The sequence below is a fragment of the Leucopleurus acutus genome (assembly GCF_964270905.1).
Source record: "Leucopleurus acutus genome assembly, chromosome: 2".
Taxonomy (NCBI): Eukaryota; Metazoa; Chordata; class Mammalia; order Artiodactyla; family Delphinidae; genus Leucopleurus; species Leucopleurus acutus.
Window position 1 is genome coordinate 105,449,109 of NC_139143.1, and position 21,140 is coordinate 105,470,248.

Sequence of the window (21,140 nt, forward strand, 5' to 3'; positions counted from 1 at the left end):
CATGCTTATCTACTCAAGCTTTGCTGGATATACCTTGACATCTGCTTCCATGCTATATCCAGGAGAGTGGTATATGCACCAATTAATATAGCATCAAAGTAACAAGGGATAAGGTAACGTGGGATCTGCTTCAGGTAGAAGAACATAGCCTGCAACCATTTACCAACCTGTTATAAAATAATTTTAAGAGTTAATTTGATGTGCTTATAGGCTAGGTGTATTTTAAAAGCTAAATCCAAACATGCAATTCTACTATCTAGCAATCTATTAACCAGATTTTCACTTATTAGAACTGAAAGACGATGAAGAAGGGAGGAAAATGTTTCAGTTTAGAAAATAATGTTTCAGGTTAGAAAACAATATAAATATTATATGTAGTATGTTAATATACTTCTTATTGTGCCCTTGTTTTTCTCGACTAGAATATAGCTTTACTTACTTCAGCAATGGTTCCTGACCGTGAAATAAGCCGGTTACTGACATAGTCAATCATCCAGTCTCCAGATCTCAAATTATCACAAAAGGGATGCCCCAAGTCATTCTTTGGTCTTATTTCTGCCAATATGGACATTAATCCTGAAAATTCAGAGAAATATCATGACAATTTAATCACTGGCAAAGGTAGTTTGTTCTCATAGCCTGGGCTGCTGCTAGTCTCTAGAGATTTGGGGTGAACACATATACAGGTAGACAGAAGGACTGCACAGTCCTTAGTGGCACTTCCCAGGGCTGGAGATAAGTGTGGCAACACTGACTTGAACCAAGATACAAAGGCATACTGAAGGGGACTGCTGTCACAGGAGCTATGCGGAGTTTTCCTAGACTCCTATTTTCTGGGGCTGGTCCTGCTCTTTTGAATTTTAATATTACAATATTCAAAGGCAATTGGCATAGCTTCCCTGCCCTAAGGATCTGGGGGAAGAAAACTGATAAGTCTATATCTTTTCACAGTTGAAAAGTGGTGGATTCCTTAATATTCAGGCAAGATTTAAGAAAATCATAGAACTGGTTTCAGAGACAGCAAGAGCACCTATGGTGGTAATAAATACAGTCTGTTTTGGAGAGGCTCTTTGAAATATAACAGGAGGTACTTGGAACTAAATGAAGTATCAAAATGAGGTATACAGGCATATCCTCAAGTACTACTCAGATAGAAGTATTAGAATTCCTATGCATATATAGCACATTCTATTATTTCAATGACAGAGCAAGAGTACAACTTTCATTATTTAATAAGGTAGTAATTTCCACCTTAAAAAATTATATTGGCTTCATTGACTTCATTTCAAATAAATTTATTTAGTTAGAATTTAATTAATTTTACTGTGTATATAGCATGTTTTGAGAAATTAAAAAATAAATATATAAATTTAAGATATTCTTTCCTTCAGGAAGCTTATAATCTTCTTTAGGAAACAAAGCTTAAAACATAAAAAAATCTAGAAAACAAGACAGTATAAAATAATGGTCTATATACACCCTAGCATTTTCAGGGAAGGTAAATATTGCTCAGTAAGTGTTAGCTCCACTTACTGACTAATGGAATGACATGACGGAGCAGTGTTTTAGAAGAGAGGTCTGATGATACCCAATGGGATGGTATGATTTGTGGAAAAGGTATCAAGAGGTTGGAAAACTGGTTAGTTGGTTTTGTAGACAGGACTTAGTCCTAGACAGGATGATAACCGTGGAAATAAAAAGGAAATAGTATACCAAAAGAGAGTACAGAAAAAAATCCAGAAGTCATGATTATTGATGTGGGGTGAACACATATACAATAATTTTGATTAATTATTGATCAAATGTTGAGGATAAAAGGGGCAGGTCCAAAAGTGGATTCCTGGATTTCAACATGACTGAATATGTATTGTTACAAGAAGTAGGGAAGGGGGATTTTGGTTAGAGGAGAGAAAGGTCAGTGAAATGGTTAAGTGTGATTTAATCTGAGGTTGCTATTAACAGCCTGCTGGAAATATCAGGTGGCTGCTGGAAATACTAAATTGCCAGAGGGTAAAGGGATTGGTATAGAGTAAAAAATAAATCAGGGAAGGGCAATTATACTTAGAAAGAATGAGAAAAATCATTTCATGAGAAGGTAAAGAGAAATTAGTAAAAAACCGGACGTAACTTTAAGAAACATAAAGGCCAGAAGAGAAGTTCACACAAGTATGGTCTTTTCAGGCAAACAGAAGGAGTTTAACAGCTCAGAGTGAAAATGGTAGGTATCTGCTTAAGAGTGGTAAGATATATATTGCTTTATTACTCACAGCACAAAACATTTTTTGTTGAAAATGAGAATATTTTAGAAAAAAACAAAATGTCATAAGCACAAAAAGTCTTACAAATTTTTATTGAGAGCTTCTTATGTGCTTGATTTTGTAGAAGGTATGAAAGCTAAAAACCAAGAATCCCCCAAAAGGCAAACATTGTTCTTTCTCAAGGTACAGTCTACGTAGTGGAGTTTTAAAGCTAATTATCACTGAATACTTACTATGAACTATAAGCATTGTCTAAGTACTTTACATGTATTAATTCATTTAATTCTAACAGTAACCCCTTGTGGTAGATTCTGTTTTTTTTTTTTTTTTTTTGCTGTACGCGGGCCTCTCACTGATGTGGCCTCTCCCGCTGCAGAGCACAAGCTCCGGACGCGGAGGCTCAGTGGCCATGACCCACGGGCCCAGCCGCTCCGCGGCATGTGGGATCCTCCCAGACCAGGGCACGAACCCGTGTCCCCTGCATCGGCAGGCAGACTCCCAACCACTGCGCCACCAGGGAAGCCCAGATTCTGTTTTTATCTTCATTTTACAGATGAGAAAACTGAGCCACAGAGAGTTTACCATATAGTTATACAGCTAGTCAGTGCAACCCACAAAGTGTAGTTCTAAAGCCTATTTCTTGACCACCATAATAAAGATTCATACAAAAATTATATTTATTATTAAAATAAGGCAGTAAATTCCAAGGGCTAATAAGAGACATAATAGATAAATGCAATGGGTGTCTGGAGGACAAAGAAATTACTGTGAAAGCAATAGTTAAGGAAAGATTTGTGGAAGATGTTAAGAATTGAATTGGCCCTTAAAGATGGGTTAGATGGACAGAGAAATAAGGAGTTGAAAAGGAGGTTTGATAAGTGGGAAACTATATGAACCAGGAACACATGTGTGAGAAACCAAATTTCCTAGATAAAAATCTAAGAAAATATTACCAGCCAAATGAATTAAACTGATAGTTAAATATTTAGTTCCTGTATCCCACTTTACAACTACTCTAACTGCATAATATTTAACTGAAAGTTCTCTTTGTAGGTTAAAACAAATATGCAACAAAAAAATATTTCCAATTAGACAAAAAAGGAAGATGAATATATTTACAACCTAGTCCCATTTGGAGCCCAAACGAATGAACTCATTTAACCCTCATAAAAGTCTATGAATCAGACAATATTATTCACATTTTATGGAGGCAGAAGTTGGGGCACAGAGAATTTAAGTTACTTGCCAGAGGTCAATGAGTAGGTGGCAGAGCCATAATTTCAACTGCCAAAGCAGTTGAACTCTGAGCCCATACTCTTATTCCTATAAGGAAGACACCATATGACCCTTAAATACAAAAACAAAAACAAAAAACCCCGAAAAGTTTCACTATCCTTATACTTGCTTACCTTGAAGACCTGCATATTTAAGAGATGACCAGTTTGGTATGTTATAACACCCTCCACCATCTTCTTGTTCTTCTGATTCACATCGGTAAAGTACCTGATTTAGCTCAGCCAAAGTTAATTTAGAGGCAATACTAAAAGTTGGAAAATAAAGAAAACTGGTTAAACATACTGAAATTTCACTTGCTCTCAATAAAAATAAAGAAAATATGAATCATAACAAAAAATGTTTTAGCAATGTATGTTTTAGGAACTCAGCATTATACTATACATTGTAAACAATATACATTTATAAATAATAATTAGAGGATAAACATGCTAAAAACTCAATTAGAAGTAACATTTCTCCCAAGTCAAAGAAATAATCAAGTGCTAAATTTTATTAATTAGAAGTATACTGGAAAAATCTTTTGGTTGCTATATCCTTTATCTTATAAATTTGTTTTTAATCTTTCTAGTTCAGACTTAGTTTTTCCTCTTCTTTATATTCTCCTATGTGGGGCAATAAGAACTTTTTATGCTAATTATCTTAAACTCAAAATAATTATCAAAGGACCAATAAAAGGATAATCAAAAGTCACAGTTAACGACCTTAGAAATCATGTGTTACTCTACTGCTACATTCCTCTCCTCTTCTCCTTTCAGCTCCTAAGGTTGCATTACCCTTCAGCTTGGTTGTTTAAGAAACCAGATTTTCTTAGATAAAGATGTTTCTTGATAATGAACAGAAGGAAGTGTTTATCATCGCCTTGGTTTCCCTTTGTCCAGTTAGCAGTGAGATTGTGTAAATGACTACACCTGAATGCAGCTGAAACCCTACTTTCTTTTCTTGTACTTCTAACTACTCAGTTATATAATTTCATTTTATATAACTGAATACATATCCTCTGAGCTTAGAAAACTGTCAGCTGTGCTTTGTTCCCTCGGTCTTTGTTAGCCTCCCTCCTCCCAGCTGGGACTAACCGTTCCTTGGCAATTTGTGAATCAAGAGTGAGTCAAATTTATCAGTAGCCTCAGTACCAAGTCCATTCTAGTGCAGTATTTTTCAAGATGTAGTCAGTGAACTCCTTGCATAAGAATCACCTGCAAAGCATATTAAAGTGTAGATTTCTTGATCTTGTCCCAAAATAATCTAAGTAGCTCTGATGAGGAATGTGCATTTTATAAACCTTCCATAGAAACACAAAACTGCTTCATCACAGATTTTTCTTTAGAATGTAACTACTAAGTATGGTTTGAATTAAGAGTTAATACCCTTATTAATAAAAGCTCTTAAAAAACAACAAAAACAATTGAACGGAACAGAAAAATGAGCTAATATGTAAAATGACATATCACCAAATAAATACAAATGGCTGATGAACAAAAAAATTAGCTTAAAATTTAAAATAAATTGAGATATCATTTTAAAGTATTTTATGTTTACCAATTTGACTAATAGCTAACACTTACTGATCACTCACTCTGTGTCAAACACTATTCTGTGAGTCACTATAATTATATCTTAGGTAACTTGCCCAAGGTCTTACGTCTTACAGCTAAGAGTCTGAAATTAGACTCAAACCCTAGCAGTCTAGTCGCATCCTCTATGCTGTTAAACATTACAATAATATATACTCAGTATTAGTAAGGATGTGCGATACTAGACTCTTTTACATAGAGCTGAAAATATTAATTAATATAATCTTTCTGGAGCAGATTTGGCAGTATTAAAAGCCTCATATATACAGACAGTCTAACTCAGAAATTCCAACCCTGGAAATTATCCTAGTACTCATGATATCAAACATATATTGAGTATTCGTTATGTGCCATGAATTGTGTTAAGTGCTTTATATGCATTATCCTATTTAATCCTTACAAAATCTAAGAGGTAGGAACTATTATAAGCCCCATTTTCCAGATGAGGAAACTGAGATGAAGAAAGTCTAAATAATTTGTTCAAGATCATACTGACAGTGGTGAAGCTGGAGTTAAACCCAGCCTTAAATTTCAAAACCCATACTCTTTAGTACTATATGGTACCACCTAGCAAGGGCTAATCTGATTAGTAAAGGAATAACAAAGGATTTATGCAAAGATGAATGTACAAAGACATACATAATAGGGAATAATTGGGAGCTATTCAGCTGTCCAAAAAATGTAGACTGATGAAATAAATTATGGTATAGCCATATATTAGAATAATGCATTGACATTAAATAAATGAAGTGGTAAGAAGTATGAAGTATGCAACTTAGTCTCAAATAGTTCAGAAAAACTGTGTGTATATGTATACAGAGACGTGTATATAGATAGATAGATATGTATAGCATATATATGTATACATGTTTATCTATCTATCTATCTGGGAGTGTATGAGTGAGAGCACATGCTTGCATACACAGGCACAAGCCACAGGACAAAATGTTAACACTAAGTGATGAAAATACTCCTGGTCCTTAGACCATCCTTTAAGCAACAAGGATATACAGGACTCTTAAAACTGCTTAAATCAGGCTTGCGGTAACTTATCAGTTATTAAAGTGCAAATCTCCATAAAATAAGGCATACTTACGAAGCAAAAGGAATTTTTAATATAGGATCTGTGTTGTCAACAGCAAGACTCCCAGATTTAAAATGAGGACTGAATTGTGTCAGATGATTTCGAAGAATTCCAACAGCAGCTTGTGCATGTGGATCAAGACTAACTCTGAAAACATTAATTAAAATATAGTTAATTTTTAGGAGTAATTTATTCAAAATTAACAGGATATGTAAAACACTTTAAATATAAGTAAAGTTAACAGTTTGAACTCTAATTAACATACCTGAATATAATAACACTTCCAGGAGACAAATTTTCAAACTCTATTTCTTGAATATATTCATTGGGTCCTTTTGTGGTAATTCCAGCTTGTTTAACAATTTTACTTTCATTAAGCTTGAAAAAAATTATATAAAACTGTTCAATAAATAATTCTAATGTCCTTAAAATGTTAAACACAGTAGTGGGATGAGAGTCCCAAATACCTGAATATGTTCTCTAATTTCTACTGTGATATTTGGCATTCCATTGATTGAATTAGCATCCTTCCTATAAGGTTCCGTATTTCTCTCAACAGTTCTAGCTTCAAGAACTACTTCTTCAATTTTGCCTAGGAATATATAAAAACTTTAGCAAAACTTCATATTAAACCATATGAAATTAAGAATTGGTAAAGAGGTTTTAAATCACTTAACTTAAAGTTGAATATGAAATATCAGTTAATTAAAAAAAAAAAACCAGTCTGAAAGTAGATAATTCTACCCAAGATGCAGCTTTTACACAATGCTTTAAAAAAAAATCACAACTTAATTAACAAAGCTTTATTTGAAAAGAGATCTCATCAAGTAATAATGGCTTAGTTCTGGGGAACAATATACAACCTTCCTAATATTGAGTGGAGAGAAAGTAGATCACTTGAAAGGCTTACATTTAAAAAATGGAATATTTCAAAGACAGAAAAAATAGGGAAAAATTTAAAACACCCAGATCTCTTTACCTCACTTAAGAAAACATTCCAAATCCAACTGATGTCCCTGTGTACCCTTTCTCCCCCTTCAGAGGCAACCACTACCTGAAGGTTGGAGTTCATTGATCCTGTGCATTTTTGCTACATATGTATGTTTCCCTAAGCAAATATATACTATTCTCCATATGTCCAAGTTTATTTAAGTGATTCAAGTTATATATACATTTCTGCAACTTCCTTTCTATTGGACAACACTGTATTTTTTAGGTTTGTTCAGCTAATATAAATTAGCTCTACCTCATTTATTTCAAATGCCAAATAGTATTCCACTGTATGAATATACCAAAATGCATTCATTTTATTAACATTGTTATTCTCTACTATAAATAATGTTACAATAAATATTTCTGTGCATATTTCCTAATGGAAATGCAGAAGAGTTTCTCAGATATATACCTGGGAATAGAATTGCTGGACCAAAGGATATATAAAACTGCAACATTATTATTTAAATTATTTAAATAATTTGAACCATTAATCTGACAATGAAAGACTTTTTGATCCAGAAATCTACTTCTGGAAATATATACTAAGAAAATTGTTCAAAAGAAAAAGAATTATTCCTAGTGTATATTCAAATCTTAAAGAACACTGCTAAACATACCCCAAAATATTAAAAATGGAATACTAACATAATAAAATATGAAATATTTAACATAATGAAAATCACAATTTTGTGGACTGATAAAGTGGAAAATGTTTTAAGGATGATCACTGACAAAAAAAAAAAAAAAACCCCTGAGAAACTACTGTATACACTGAGTGCAGCCATGTAAAACTATGTATGTATATTAGCAACAACCAAATAAGATTACTGAATATAAACATGTGACTAGTCAAAAAAAGTAATAAACATTTGACTCTGAAACTATTCAAGTTGATAATTTCTAAAAATGGGAGTTATGAATATTTAGCAACTAGCAACCAATATAGAATATGATGATTTTTATGAGAATCTTCATTCACTCAATTAATCAACAGACTTGGACAGCTGCTGTATGCACAGGAGCATGTTATGCCATAATATATTATATATAATAATAAGGAAGGAAATGAAATACACATGTCTAGAAAAAAATCAAGCAATACTAAGGATATATCTCAAGGATGTATTTTATAACTAAGTGTCAGAGTGATATAGAGAGAATATAATTACTTTATGTTCAGAGGAGAGAGAGTTCACTGAATACTTAGAGAAAGATTCTCAAAGGAGGTGAAACTTTAGTCCTTGAAAGATGTAAAGAATTCATAAATAAGTGTAAGTAAGACTACTTGGGGAACAGTGAAAATATCTATTTGGTTGAAATAGTGGAGTGACACAGGGCCAGGAAGGTAGGTGAGGATGGATTATAAAGAGCCTTAAATATTAAACTATTTTCCATTTTGGTTTATATATGTAAATATGTGTATACACATACATAAAAACACTTGGACACACATATGAATATATGTATATACATATATACAAACACATGAACATACATATATATTTTCCTGGGTATAGAAGAAATACATGTTCATTTTATACAAATTAGGAGATAAGGGAATGTATTAGGATGAAAACAAAATCACTTCACAACTCAAAAAATGTTAACATTTGAGAGTATTTTCAGGTTTTGTTCCATGTAGTAAAAATATAAGCTATCAAAAATTTCTAATGCTTTTTCTCAACTACATCTACACTTGCACTGTGTTACAATATATACGATATGTAACAATTTAATAATATTTATTATTATTAACAATTTAACAATATAATCACAATAACACTTTTTAGATCCCATTACCAGGGATGCACATTTGAGGCACTTCCTTCCTGTAAAATGAAGTCTTGGGATTCCTGAAAGCAGTTCTAGACACAGATACAACTGATTGATGGATACTAGGTGAGTGTCTTGTTACTGCCACTATGTCTTCATCAACTTGATCCACATACACCTGAGAAACAAAGAGAAAACACATTAGTGCTCAAATTGGGAAGACTCTAAAATTGAACCTTAAGAAAGAAACCTAGAAAATTTAGTTTCTTGCCTGAATAAAACCCTTGGCTCCAAGCTCTTGGTGAAGTTTATTGATGGCACACCTGGCTGCAATGATGCCACTTTGGAAATTAACTTCACCGAAATTGGACGGTGATGCTGCAGGATTCCACTTAGTGTAAAACCGTTCTTCAGAAACTACTGAAATCTGAACAAAATTACAACTTAGCCATGTGTACGTTTTAATTACAATGAGAACTTTTGGTAAAAATGATCAAAGTTTTTTGCCTTGTAGTTTTAAAAAACAACACAAACAAACCTGATGAGGCACTAATTCGTCATAGCCCTTAGTACTTCCACTAGCACAACATGCCATAGAAACAATCGTGGAACTTGGGAGAGCATCATATGCTGACCTATGCTAGAAAACAATAAAAAAACAAACAAACAAAAACCCAAAAGTTTATTTTCTTTCAAATGCAAAGTGCCATCCTATAGCATAATGAAGTAAAAGGATAAGTGCATAAATACATTTGATAAGATAACAAATAACAAAATGCTCAAAAACCTTTGTATCACAATCACTAAGGCACTATTTTGAAGTTTTGTGGATATTACTACCACTAAATAGCAGGGAACTAAATATCAAAACATTCAGCAAAATCAGTAAATACAAGAAACACGTTAGATACTTACCACAATAGGACACTCATTATCATGGGTAACATCCATAAACAGGGCATGTGCAATAGCTGGCATTAAAGGCCTCAAACAGGGCTGAACGAAGGATCCAACAGGTTCTCCTCCATATCGGTAAACTAATCTGCCCTCTTCATGACTGTCATACGCACTCATTGCCTCTGCAAGGCATTACAGAATATTTTAACAATCTTCATTATCAATGTCCAAGAAGAGATTAGATTTCGTATCATGACTGATTTTCAAAAAAAGACCACATAAATATTATAAAAAATAAAACAGCTTTAAACATTTAAACAAATGTCCATTAGTTTAAATGACAAAAAAGTCTTCTCTGTAACTTAACCAGAGAAATGGTTCATGCAGGTAAAAGGGAACATATGTTGTTTATTAGGATGTTGGTTATATAAAATCTATGAAGAAAAATCTAAAGATTATATCACATAGGCAGGTAGGAGATGAAAAACAGATTTGTATATTTTCAACAACCAAAAAAATGGTTTTGTTCATGAATCATCAGTTCATTCCACTGCTCTTTCAAGTTAAAATGAGATATTTTACCCCAAAGTGGAAATTTTTACTGATGAAAACAGACTAAGTTATACTAGGAAATTCTGAGTAGAATATTTAAAAGAACAGTAACTATGTTGAACATTATTAAATGCTGTATATAAAGCTATTAAATGCCTTTTAATCTACTTAAACAAAAACTAAAGCTTTAGATGGGAGAAACACTTTCAATAAGCCTACCTCTTATTAAGGAACTAATGCCCAGTCTAGTAACAAAGATATTGTCCAGGTCTTCACTTCCTGTGAACAGTTCAGCTACTACATATAAATTGGGTTGCAATTTCCTAGCAGCATCCAACATGTACTGCAAAAAGCACAGTTACAAATGTAACAGAAAGAGAAAAGCAAGATGGTGCAGGGGAAGGAGAGGAGGCAAGATTAGGCATGGATTTGACAAAGGAAAATATCATGTAGCAAGACAAAAGATGAATTTCCAAATAAAGTAATTGTGCATATGTAAGAAAACATAAAACAGACCAATACACACAGGAAACAAGAGAATTTATAAAGACAATATAACAGTTAAAAAGGAAGATTAGATTTTGCAGATATAGGGACACAAGCGGGAGGAAAAAAGAAAGAAGAAAAATGTTAGTGTCACATTAAAAAATGTAAACCATAACACTGCAGTTCTGCTAGGATTTCCCCCCGTTTTATGTTTGTTTTTAATACCTCTAATCAGACCATTAATTTCCAGGCACTTGACTAAGCTATTCATGATAAATTCCCTACTGGTGAATCATTTAGCTATTGCAAAGATTAGGTCTGACCAGACTGAAGCCAGTTTTTCCTACAGATGATAGTAAACTTTTTGTTTTTGGCCATGCTTTGCAGCTTGCAGTATCTTAGTTCCCTGACCAGGGACTGAACTGGGGCCATTGCAGTGAAAGCACTGAGTCCTAACTACTGGACCACCAAGGAATTCCCCAAAACTCTTTTTTTTTTTTTCCCCCAAAACTCTTAATCAGAAATCAGATCAGTTCCAAAAAGTTTTTTTTTAACATAACATTTACACAAAGACTAATAAAATACTTGAAATTCTATCAAGTAAGATCCTAGAGGATTATGTAACTTAAAATTAAGCAAATTAAATTTTAATATTCTAACTTTTGCCATAATGTTATAACAATCTTAAAAGTGTATTTTTTTTGATGTTGCTATAAAGGCACACACAAAAAATCCTCTGCCATTTTTTGAAGCTAAAAAACGTCTACCACCTTAACTAATGTTCATTAAATTCTTCCAAATCAAATCAGTTTTTCATCACAGGACTTGAAACATATACATCATAATACTGCTTTAAAAGTATAGAAATAGATGTTTTTCAGATAAGCACACATTTCCAAAGAACACTAACTTGTGACTAGAAAACTATCAAAGATCTTATAAACAGAATGAAAATTTGAAGTGTTTACAAAGCTGCAAAAGGTAAAAGATAATGCTGTAAGTGTTGGCATTGCTTAAGTTACTGTAAAAAAACCCAAAGAGGAATAGAAAACTTTTATGTTTACATTTACATTTTTATAAACAATTAATAAAAATTGAATCAATGAGGCTAAAATAGTTTCAATATGCTGTAATGTTAGGGTTTAAATAATCATTATAATATGAAATAAGCTATTCAACTTCACAGTGGCTACTAATGTATTGAAAGCAACCTAAAAATAACAAGAATAAGACAAATTAATACTTATATATTAAAATATTAATAAGATTAATTCTGTTTTAATATTAAAATATGAATATTTAAATAATATATATACAGCAATATGGTTGTGTGTGTATTATCAGAGACAATATAATGTACTTCCCTAACTTAAAATAAAAATATTAACTCAAACATTTTATAGCCCAGTACTCCATAACAGCTGCATCAAAAAATTGTCAGAACTATGCAAATTATGCAAGTGTTAAATACTACCACCAAATCAATGTTGGTATCCAACTAGCAAAAGGAAACATATATTTGTATACTCTATTTAAGGAAAGCTAGGAGAGAATACTGAATTTCTTTTCTTAACGTAGATGAATTGTTTTTCTGTACCTCGGCTACATGAAGAGGTGTTGAGTGACAGTTATCAAGACGGACTCCCTGGAAATAAGTCGCAGTTATTTCAGTGTATTTTTTCATGTGTGCCCAGAGATAAGGACAGTCCTCTGGTTTTTTCCCATAGCGTAATTTAACACTGTCTCCCCAGCAAATAAGTTCTCTCCTTAGATAAACATCTGAACCTGTTAAGAAAGGAGCTTGCTTTCAATGGTTTGAGAAACAAAATGAAAACATTTACTTCAAGGAAAAACTTGTTTTTAAAACACATTTACTATTTCTAACACAAACCATATATAGGTTAAAATTACATCTAAAATAGCATGGGATAAAATTTTTTAAAGTTAATAGTAATTTGGATCTCATATCTATTTTGCTAAAATTGTACCTTATTGTCTCTTCTAAAAATGTGTGCTTAATGGCAAAAATTTAAGTTACTTCTTGAAGGAAAACAATAATAGTAGGCCTTTAAAGCTACAGTTCTACCAAAAACATTTAAAGCTCCATCTCCACCTTGCTACCAATTTTTGGCAATAGGTTACATTAAATCCACGGTGTAGAGCAGAATGTCTTTTTTCATTTAGAATGGTTAGAAAGGAGAGGGCAGAGATACTTAAATCCAAAGCTACACTCTTTTTTTTTTAAAAAATGAGATTTCTGAATTAAATTTAATGTCATTAAAACAGGCTTCTAATTCTAAAATGTTAAAAAATAAATATATTGATAGGTCCCCTGCAAAATTCTTCCTGGCAATGAAATAGCTGTAGAAAAATAAGATGCTAGTATTAAGTGAGAGGGAATCTAAAAACAACTGGTTTCTAGTTTAACTGCCATTCAAATACCTTAAATACTCCTCTGGCTAATGAGTGAAAATATCTCTTATAGTAAATAGTTGTAATAATAGAGGTTTCAAATGTCTTTTAAAAACGCAATAAATTGTTGCCCAAATAAACTCTTAGGCAGAACCACAATATAAAATAGATATATAAAAGCTATTCTGTTTGAGGAGATAAGGGGTAGAAAGGGAAAGGAGGGAAAAGAAGGTGAATCCCATCCTGTCAATCCCTTCTCTTCTCTCTCAAACTGTATGCACCTCTGGCATCTGTAATGAAATAGTTTTAAAAACACTAGCATAGTGGGGGGAAAAATCAATAAACAATTTATATTTTGAGCTTGCCGTGAACTTTTATTTCCCTATCCATAGAGAAGTTAACAAAAATGATATACCTGGTTCAGCAAAGTTTCGAAGGGGATCATCTCCCATTACCCATCCATTATGTGCCATCAGAAAACAAGCTTTATTTGGGACATGAATCATAGATTCTTCTGTGGAGAGGGGCATTTCTTCAAAAGGGAAAGTAAAATATCTAGGGAGATACAATCAAGTATGAAATCCATACAGAGAAACTCCTTGGAGAGAATGTGAATTAGCACTATTAAAATTAAACTTCTTCCCTAGTGAATAGAATAGAAAAGATTAGTTTGACACCATTTATGGGAAATAAACTGCAATATAGGTAAAAAAATCGTCAGTAGACATTTTGAGTAAACCTAATAGGATTTGAGAAATAGCATATCTGATTAACATTCTAAATAATAACTTTAAAAATCTCATAAAATTACTAAGAAAATCACTGAGGAATTGACATTATTTTGCAAAGGTTTTTACTACACTTCAGTTGCCTAATCTATGTTGTATATTACTTAAAGTATAAGGAACTAAATGCTTGCTTAATTTGATTAATGTTGAATTTATTAGTAAGTATGCAGTCCTCCAGAAACATGAATGTAAATGATTATAAATTGGTTCATAATAATGATAGTTTCTCTAACTAAAGATGTGCCTAACAAAATTAATTAATATTAAGCTTAGTTACCAGATCAAAACTTCTATTTCAATTTAAGAAATGTACTGAGTCACACATTAAAGGAAACATTTAGGTTAATTTGAAGAGTTTAATACAATTTTCAATTTTTAACCTTTAATGAGAAGAAAACAAAAATGCAATACCTGGTAACCAAAGGATGTTTTCTAGTGACAGGTCCTAGTTTAGGACCATGGCCAGCCAGTCGTTCATAAAACACATTTCCCAAAAGGCAATTAACTGCCTAGAAAACATGAAATTATATTACATCAACGACAACAACAAGAAACAGTATTAACACTCAAAGAAAAACAGCAGTTCAAAAGAAGTAGGTAAAACCTGTTCCTGATGATAGTTCACGAGTTGATGCTTCTCTGAATTTAATTCCTCAATTCTCTTCCGGAACCAACTGCAGCATTCGTTAATTGCGGCTGGCCCATTACTTGAAACAGATAAAGCAATACAAACATTATTTAATGGTTTTACAAATTCTACATTTAAAAATTTTCTAATAATGGTCATAGAAACTTTAAATATATTCATCAGGATCTTAATTATGGCTAAAGAAGTTTTCCAACTGTATACATTTTTACATTTATGTATAGGAACATGGACCAGCACACAGACAAGAGGGGAAATGTCATGCGTTTGAAGTAGTAGAATTATGGTGAATTACTTTTTTTCATTTTATATTCAGGCTTTTAACAATAGCATGAAAATAATACTATCCATAAAGGTTTACAAGTAATAGTACTCTTTAATATGTAGTAAAATATAAAACATACTCATGTGGTATGAAAGTTGCTAGTGCAACGTTCATATCTACAGTACAGCCAAGTCGTCTGTATTCAGGATCCTGAATAATCTTAAGGTGTTGTTTTGGATCAGGCTTTGTTGTTTTCCTATTTCCTGAAAGAAAGAAAATATTATATCTTAAATGCAGCTATGCATAAGGAGATTATAACTGTTACTGATTTCAAATTTTTAGTTTATAGTTTTTTCTTGGAAAATAAAATATATGTTTATTTCATAAGCATCCTTCCCACCTCCCTGTCCATCCTCCTGCACACCATCTAACACACACACACACACACACACACACACACACGGAAGGAAAGACAGAGAGAGAGAGAGAGAGAGAGAGAGAGAGAGAGACTGACTGAGGAAAAAAAACCCAAAAACACTATAAAAGAAAAACACAGCAGTTCCTACCAGTTCAACCTCAGTCCCATCTTTCTACCTCAGTTGGCATTCAGTTATTCTATATATTCTTTAGGGCATTAAGGATGTTGATGGTACAAATTTTCTTCACAGGTGCTACCAAATACATTAACATTAGGACTTTTTTTTCCTCAAAGATTGCTTTCTATTCTAAAAAGTAAGTCATATTAACAACCTAACTTTCTCTGAAAGAAGCACACAGGTTTGTTTTCATACTGTTTTCCTTTTCATCAACAAGCATATTCTTACATAATAATAAAAAATGAAAAAAGTAAATAAACCTTTTATGGGGGGAATTTTCACTCTTCTTCTGGAACTTGTTCCTAATAAATCAGGTATTGGTACAGGATTGCCTCCACTGGGTTTGATTTTATATTAATTAATACCTGGCTTATTCTAAAAAGATTTTGCAATGGCTTATAAAGGCCCAAACAAACTAAGATAAAAATTAAATAGATTTTAATATGTATTTTCTGAGGTTAATCCAGATGAGTAACATACATGAAAAATTCCAGAAGTGTTTAAAAAAGAGAAAAAGCTACACAATCAGTGTACATTATAAAAGTCTTTAGTACTGGTAGACTAAAAGATCACTGGAATAGCACAGCTAACAGGTCCATGTGTATTTAGTGTATGATTATACATTATGAAGTATCATGGTGGTACCCCAAATCAGTATAAAAGGATGGATTATCAACTCAATATCATTTTTAAAAATAAGAATAAAGTTAAATATCTTCTTTATATAAATTCCAGGTATACTAAATATTTAAAAGTAAAATATAAATAAGATTATCAGAAGAAAACATAGATTGCTGTTTGAAGGTCTAGGCACAATGTGAAATCAGAAGCCATAAAAGAAAAGATTAACAAATTTGGTTACACTGGGGGAAAAACTACCATAAACAAGAGTTAAAAGATCAACAGCATACTAGGAGGATATATTTGAGGCCACTATAATAAGGAATCACAAAGAATAATAAGTCAATATGAAAAAGACAAACAACCCAGTAGAAAAATAGGGAAAGAACATTAATAGGGAATTAATGGAAGAACTATAAATGGCTAATTAACATGTGAAAAGATATTTCACTAATAGGCAAAGAAATGTAAATTAAAATAATGAATATTTTCCCTTATTGACAAAGATTATAAAGATTAATGGTATCTAACATTGGTGATGGTATAGTTAGTGATAATGTAAACTGGTACAACTTGTGTTGAAAAGCAATTTGACAATATCTATCATAAATTTATCATGAAATCTGTATACCCTTTGACCCATGAATTCTATGTCTAACAATTTGTCCTACAGATTTACTCACATAGCAAGTAAAGATAACATGTACAAGGATATATTTTCTATAGTACTGCTTATAAGAATATAAATTCTCCTAGGGCAAGGGCTTGCTACTATGTTCACCACTGAATCCCCACGCCTGGAAGAGTGCCTTTCACATAACAGTTGATTCAATAAATACGTATTGAATGAATGAGAAATGAACTGCAAATAGTCTATCTAAAAGGCTAAAGAAATTCAAGTACTTTAAAACAGTGTATTCTATCTAGAGGTAAAAGAAATAATTAGCTGTAATAAGATCATGCTGTCAACTAAAATAACAAGTTGTTAAACAATCCATATGCTATAGTTTTATTTGTGTGTGTATAAAATAGATATAAATATAAAACTTACGAATATAATTTATATATATATAATTAGATAAAATTGGAATTTCTTTCAAAAAGAGTCTGAAAAGAAACACAAGAAACTATTAATTGATAGTTGCTTCTAGTAAGTAGGTTTTGGGGGAGAGGAACTCACACATTCCATTTATTATATTTTTGCACATTATTGCAAATAAATAATACAGCTTATAAACATCAGAGGGAAGGGGAGATCTTCAGTAAAATAAAACATGAAGGAAAGTTAATATAAAAAATTCATGTATTAAGATGTTACACAATTGTGAAAGTTGAGAGAGTAAATCTGACCCTAAGCTTCCTGGGCCTCAGGTCATACTGATTTCTACTTTGAAGGCAGTATTTCTGGGCCCTACGCAAGCTCTAGTTTCTGGATGAGGAAGAGGATTTCTAGCCATCAAAGATCCTTGCTGTTAGGCTGTCCTATACTAATTGAAGATACATTCTTTATAATTTTTCTAATTTGCCTCCAAAAAACCCTAATTTCTCTTTCAGCATGTTTTTTTCTATCCTACTTTGTCAGGGAGATCTGTTTCTTTATCTTTGCTACTGGCTAGTACCTGAGTCAGTCTCACTAGTGGTTAGGTAGCCTTAATGGTAGGCGCCATCAGCTAGAAGCCCCTCTACCTCAGTTAAGATTCCTATGTTAGCCAACAGAGGACATACATCTCTCAGTTTCAAAGACTGTTTTGAGTCTTTGGCCGCTGAAATACTCTGCTCTACTTACCTGCCATTCATGCATTTAACAAATACATATTGAGCTCTACAGTATTCTGAGCATTGTGCTAAGGAATCAGTGTAAGAAACAGTCCCCGAGGGAAATAAGTATGTATTATGACATGCCCTTTAGATATCTCTGCTAACTCTAAGATAGCTTCCAGAATCATAGTTTTAGAGCATCAAAAACAATACAAATATCATATAATAATAACAGATTTAATAATGTGTTAACCAAGAGAAGAGTTATCGCTTCAAGAGCAATACTAGATTTCTTAAAATCGATAGAAACATTCTAGTGTATATCCTGTACCTTGTGTAAGAAGTCCTCTAAATTGCTCAACTGCTTTGTCAACATCCACTTGGAAAAATTCCCAGAGATGGATCTTTGGGAAAATATCCTCCCAAATTATTTTTCGAATGCACTGGAAAATATCAATAGTTAAAATATACACATTTAAAATCTTTTTACTAAACATTATTTAGCATATTAAAAGACAGGTTCTAAATGATTTTCAACCACACATTTACTTTACACTTTAGAAATTCTGCTATTGTTTTAGTGTGGTATTCCTCTATACATACTGACATTCATTTGATGATCATTTTCAATCAAAGCAGCTACTCCTCTTTCTTTGTATTTCCCTTCTGCAACGTCACAGGATAAATGCCAAAGTGCTCTGTCTAAGACCCAGGCAGGTTTTAAGTGTGGGGAATTCACAAGGTTATATGCACTTTCTGGATGTTCCTGGAGCCATTTACTTTTAGTAGCTTAAAGAAAAAGGAAACATAAAGGCATATCATGTAATTAAACTGAAGTTAAGTTTAAAGGTAAAATAAAATATCAACATCTATCACTCATTTTCTTATATATTAGATATCAATATTTTATAACGATATTGTAGTATGAAAACAATTTTTTGGTTGTGGTATCCTATCATCTATTTCACCATATATTTTTCTTTCCTGTTGTAAGAGTTTTCCATTGTATAAATTGTTTACTATTGCAGTGGGAGTTAAGAAGGGTCTTGTCCTTGGCCTCTTTTTTTAAATTTTTTTTTGCGGTACGCGGGCCTCTCACTGTTGTGGCCTCTCCCATTGCACAGCACAGGCTCCAGACACGCAGACCGAGCGGCCATGGCTCACGGGCCCAGCCGCTCTGCGGCATGTAGGATCTTCCCAGACCGGGGCACGAACCCATGTCCCCTGCATCGGCAGGTGGACTCTCAAACACTGTGCCACCAGGGAAGCCCCCTTGGCCTCTTTTGATGCTCCTTGGGTGAACTTATTTTGGAATGCTCCTTCTAAACCTAAAGGACATCTTTTCCTTTAAGGCAGACTGGGCTTTTGCCCTGACTTCAAGTTCTCTGGCCTCATTAAAGCAGAAAGTTACCTGAATCTTCAATTCTGGTTTGGGCTTTTCAGTGTCTGGCTGTTAGGTTCTAGGGCAGAAGAGCCCCCTGACATTTACTTTCCCCAGGAGCTTCTCCTTTTTACTTCTGGTCTCCTGAGTGACAGGGCCCTCCTTCGACCCCACCTAAGCTCTAGGTTCTCTCTCTTACCTATCCTTAGAATGCAAAATGTCATTTATATCTTTTTCTCCTACATATCATGTATTCCTGTGGGTTTTTTTTTTTTTTTGAGTGGGAGATGGAGGTGAGATTCCTTCCTCTAGATCTTTAAATATGCTTGTATCTCCCCAAAGCTAAGAATACAAACACACAACTTATCTAAATGCAGTTATTTCTCTAAGTTCTGCAGGGTCTATTAGTATCGAGACCAAACATCTTGAAAACCCAACCTGTATCTACTGCTTCCACTTTCTCCCCACACTCTCATTCCTTCTCCCACTACAGTCTGCTTCTACAGCCAGTGCTCCACCGAGATTACTCCAGCCTCCTAATCATGAAATTTAGTGTTACTTTCTCATTTTCATCACTTTCAACTCTACATTTGTCATTACTGATTAGTCCTTCCGTGATTTACAAAAGACCTCTTCCTTGATTTTCAAAAGGTGTCGTTATCTTGGTTGCCTTAAATTTTTGCTTCTCTCTTTTGTGCCCTCTCTTTTCCTTCTCATCTCCCCTAAACCCTGGAGGGAGGTTTGCTACATTTTAGTCCTTCTCTTTCCTCACACCCACTCTTCTCAGTACATCTCTCAAACTGGCCCAGACTCCAGCTGCGGCCCAGGCACATCTACCCAAGCATGTGATGATAGCACTGCCTGGGGACAGCTTGTTAACTCAAAATCCATTCATAGGTCCACATATATCTACACTGAAAGTGTCATATATCCCAGGCACTGTTCTGGGAGCTAGATATTCTGTAGAAAATAAGGGAGCAAGGTTCAGGTGCTCATGGAGCCTTCATTCTAGAAAGGGTTTTTTGTTTGTTTGTTTTTAATTTTGCTTAGACAATCCTGATGGAAGAAAACTCAGTTCTCTCATAGGCAGCCTCTTTGTATAGCTAATCTTGAAAGGTTAATAAGATATATTGTTTCAATAAAACTGATACAAGTGAGGCTGAGAATCTGCTAAAAAAAATATACTCCAATAACAAGGGTATAGCTTGTATCTTATTACCCATTTGTAGCAGTAAGTTCAGAATCAGAATCAGGAGTTTTGCAAGGTATTTCAAGTGTTTACAACATTGGAGGTAATTTGTTTTAATTTATTAATAAACAAATAAAAGCTAGACACATTTTGCTTCATCTTTAAAATGGACTAACGCCCTGTAAGTTCATGCTCAGGAGTGGTTAATGTACATGAAAGTAGTAACAATTTTTCAATACCTACCATATGCCAGGAACTGTTAAGTGCATTAATTTATTAACCCTCATGCTCTTCCAAATGATATAGGACATACTATTATGTTCATTTGAAAGCCTGAGATAGGTACCTCAGCAAAAGTCACACAGCCAGAAAAAGAACTGGACAAGTCTCTTCAGAATCTGCAGTCTAACCCTTTTGCTCTATGGCTGAGATGAATGTGGTCATGCCTTGTTCACTCAGCTGAGAACCATTACAATCCTTACAGAGTTTTAAAATCATTATTATTTTTAGTTTCACGTATATGATAAATCATTTAGTAAGTCACTGATTTACTTAGTATTTATTTAATAGA

The 21,140-nt window shown here is 33.2% G+C and overlaps 1 protein-coding gene across 2 annotated transcripts in view; it reads right to left on the reverse strand.

Annotated features, from left to right (window-relative positions):
* Nucleotides 1-21,140, reverse strand: part of AGL (amylo-alpha-1,6-glucosidase and 4-alpha-glucanotransferase) — a 79,046-nt gene that overhangs the window by 38,875 nt on the left and 19,031 nt on the right. The window contains exons 6-23 of one of the 2 annotated variants that reach the window (XM_082833792.1): nt 18,607-18,788; nt 18,331-18,442; nt 15,164-15,287; nt 14,718-14,820; nt 14,525-14,622; nt 13,741-13,880; nt 12,511-12,698; nt 10,647-10,770; nt 9,894-10,057; nt 9,517-9,618; nt 9,250-9,405; nt 9,006-9,156; nt 6,677-6,801; nt 6,475-6,587; nt 6,222-6,356; nt 3,668-3,798; nt 440-576; nt 34-167 (exon numbers count right to left, since the gene is read on the reverse strand). In XM_082833792.1, coding sequence (XP_082689918.1) covers nt 34-167; nt 440-576; nt 3,668-3,798; nt 6,222-6,356; nt 6,475-6,587; nt 6,677-6,801; nt 9,006-9,156; nt 9,250-9,405; nt 9,517-9,618; nt 9,894-10,057; nt 10,647-10,770; nt 12,511-12,698; nt 13,741-13,880; nt 14,525-14,622; nt 14,718-14,820; nt 15,164-15,287; nt 18,331-18,442; nt 18,607-18,788 — 2,419 coding nt within the window. The remainder of the gene's footprint in view (nt 1-33; nt 168-439; nt 577-3,667; nt 3,799-6,221; nt 6,357-6,474; nt 6,588-6,676; nt 6,802-9,005; nt 9,157-9,249; nt 9,406-9,516; nt 9,619-9,893; nt 10,058-10,646; nt 10,771-12,510; nt 12,699-13,740; nt 13,881-14,524; nt 14,623-14,717; nt 14,821-15,163; nt 15,288-18,330; nt 18,443-18,606; nt 18,789-21,140) is intronic. The other variant, XM_082833793.1, reaches the window with a different exon arrangement.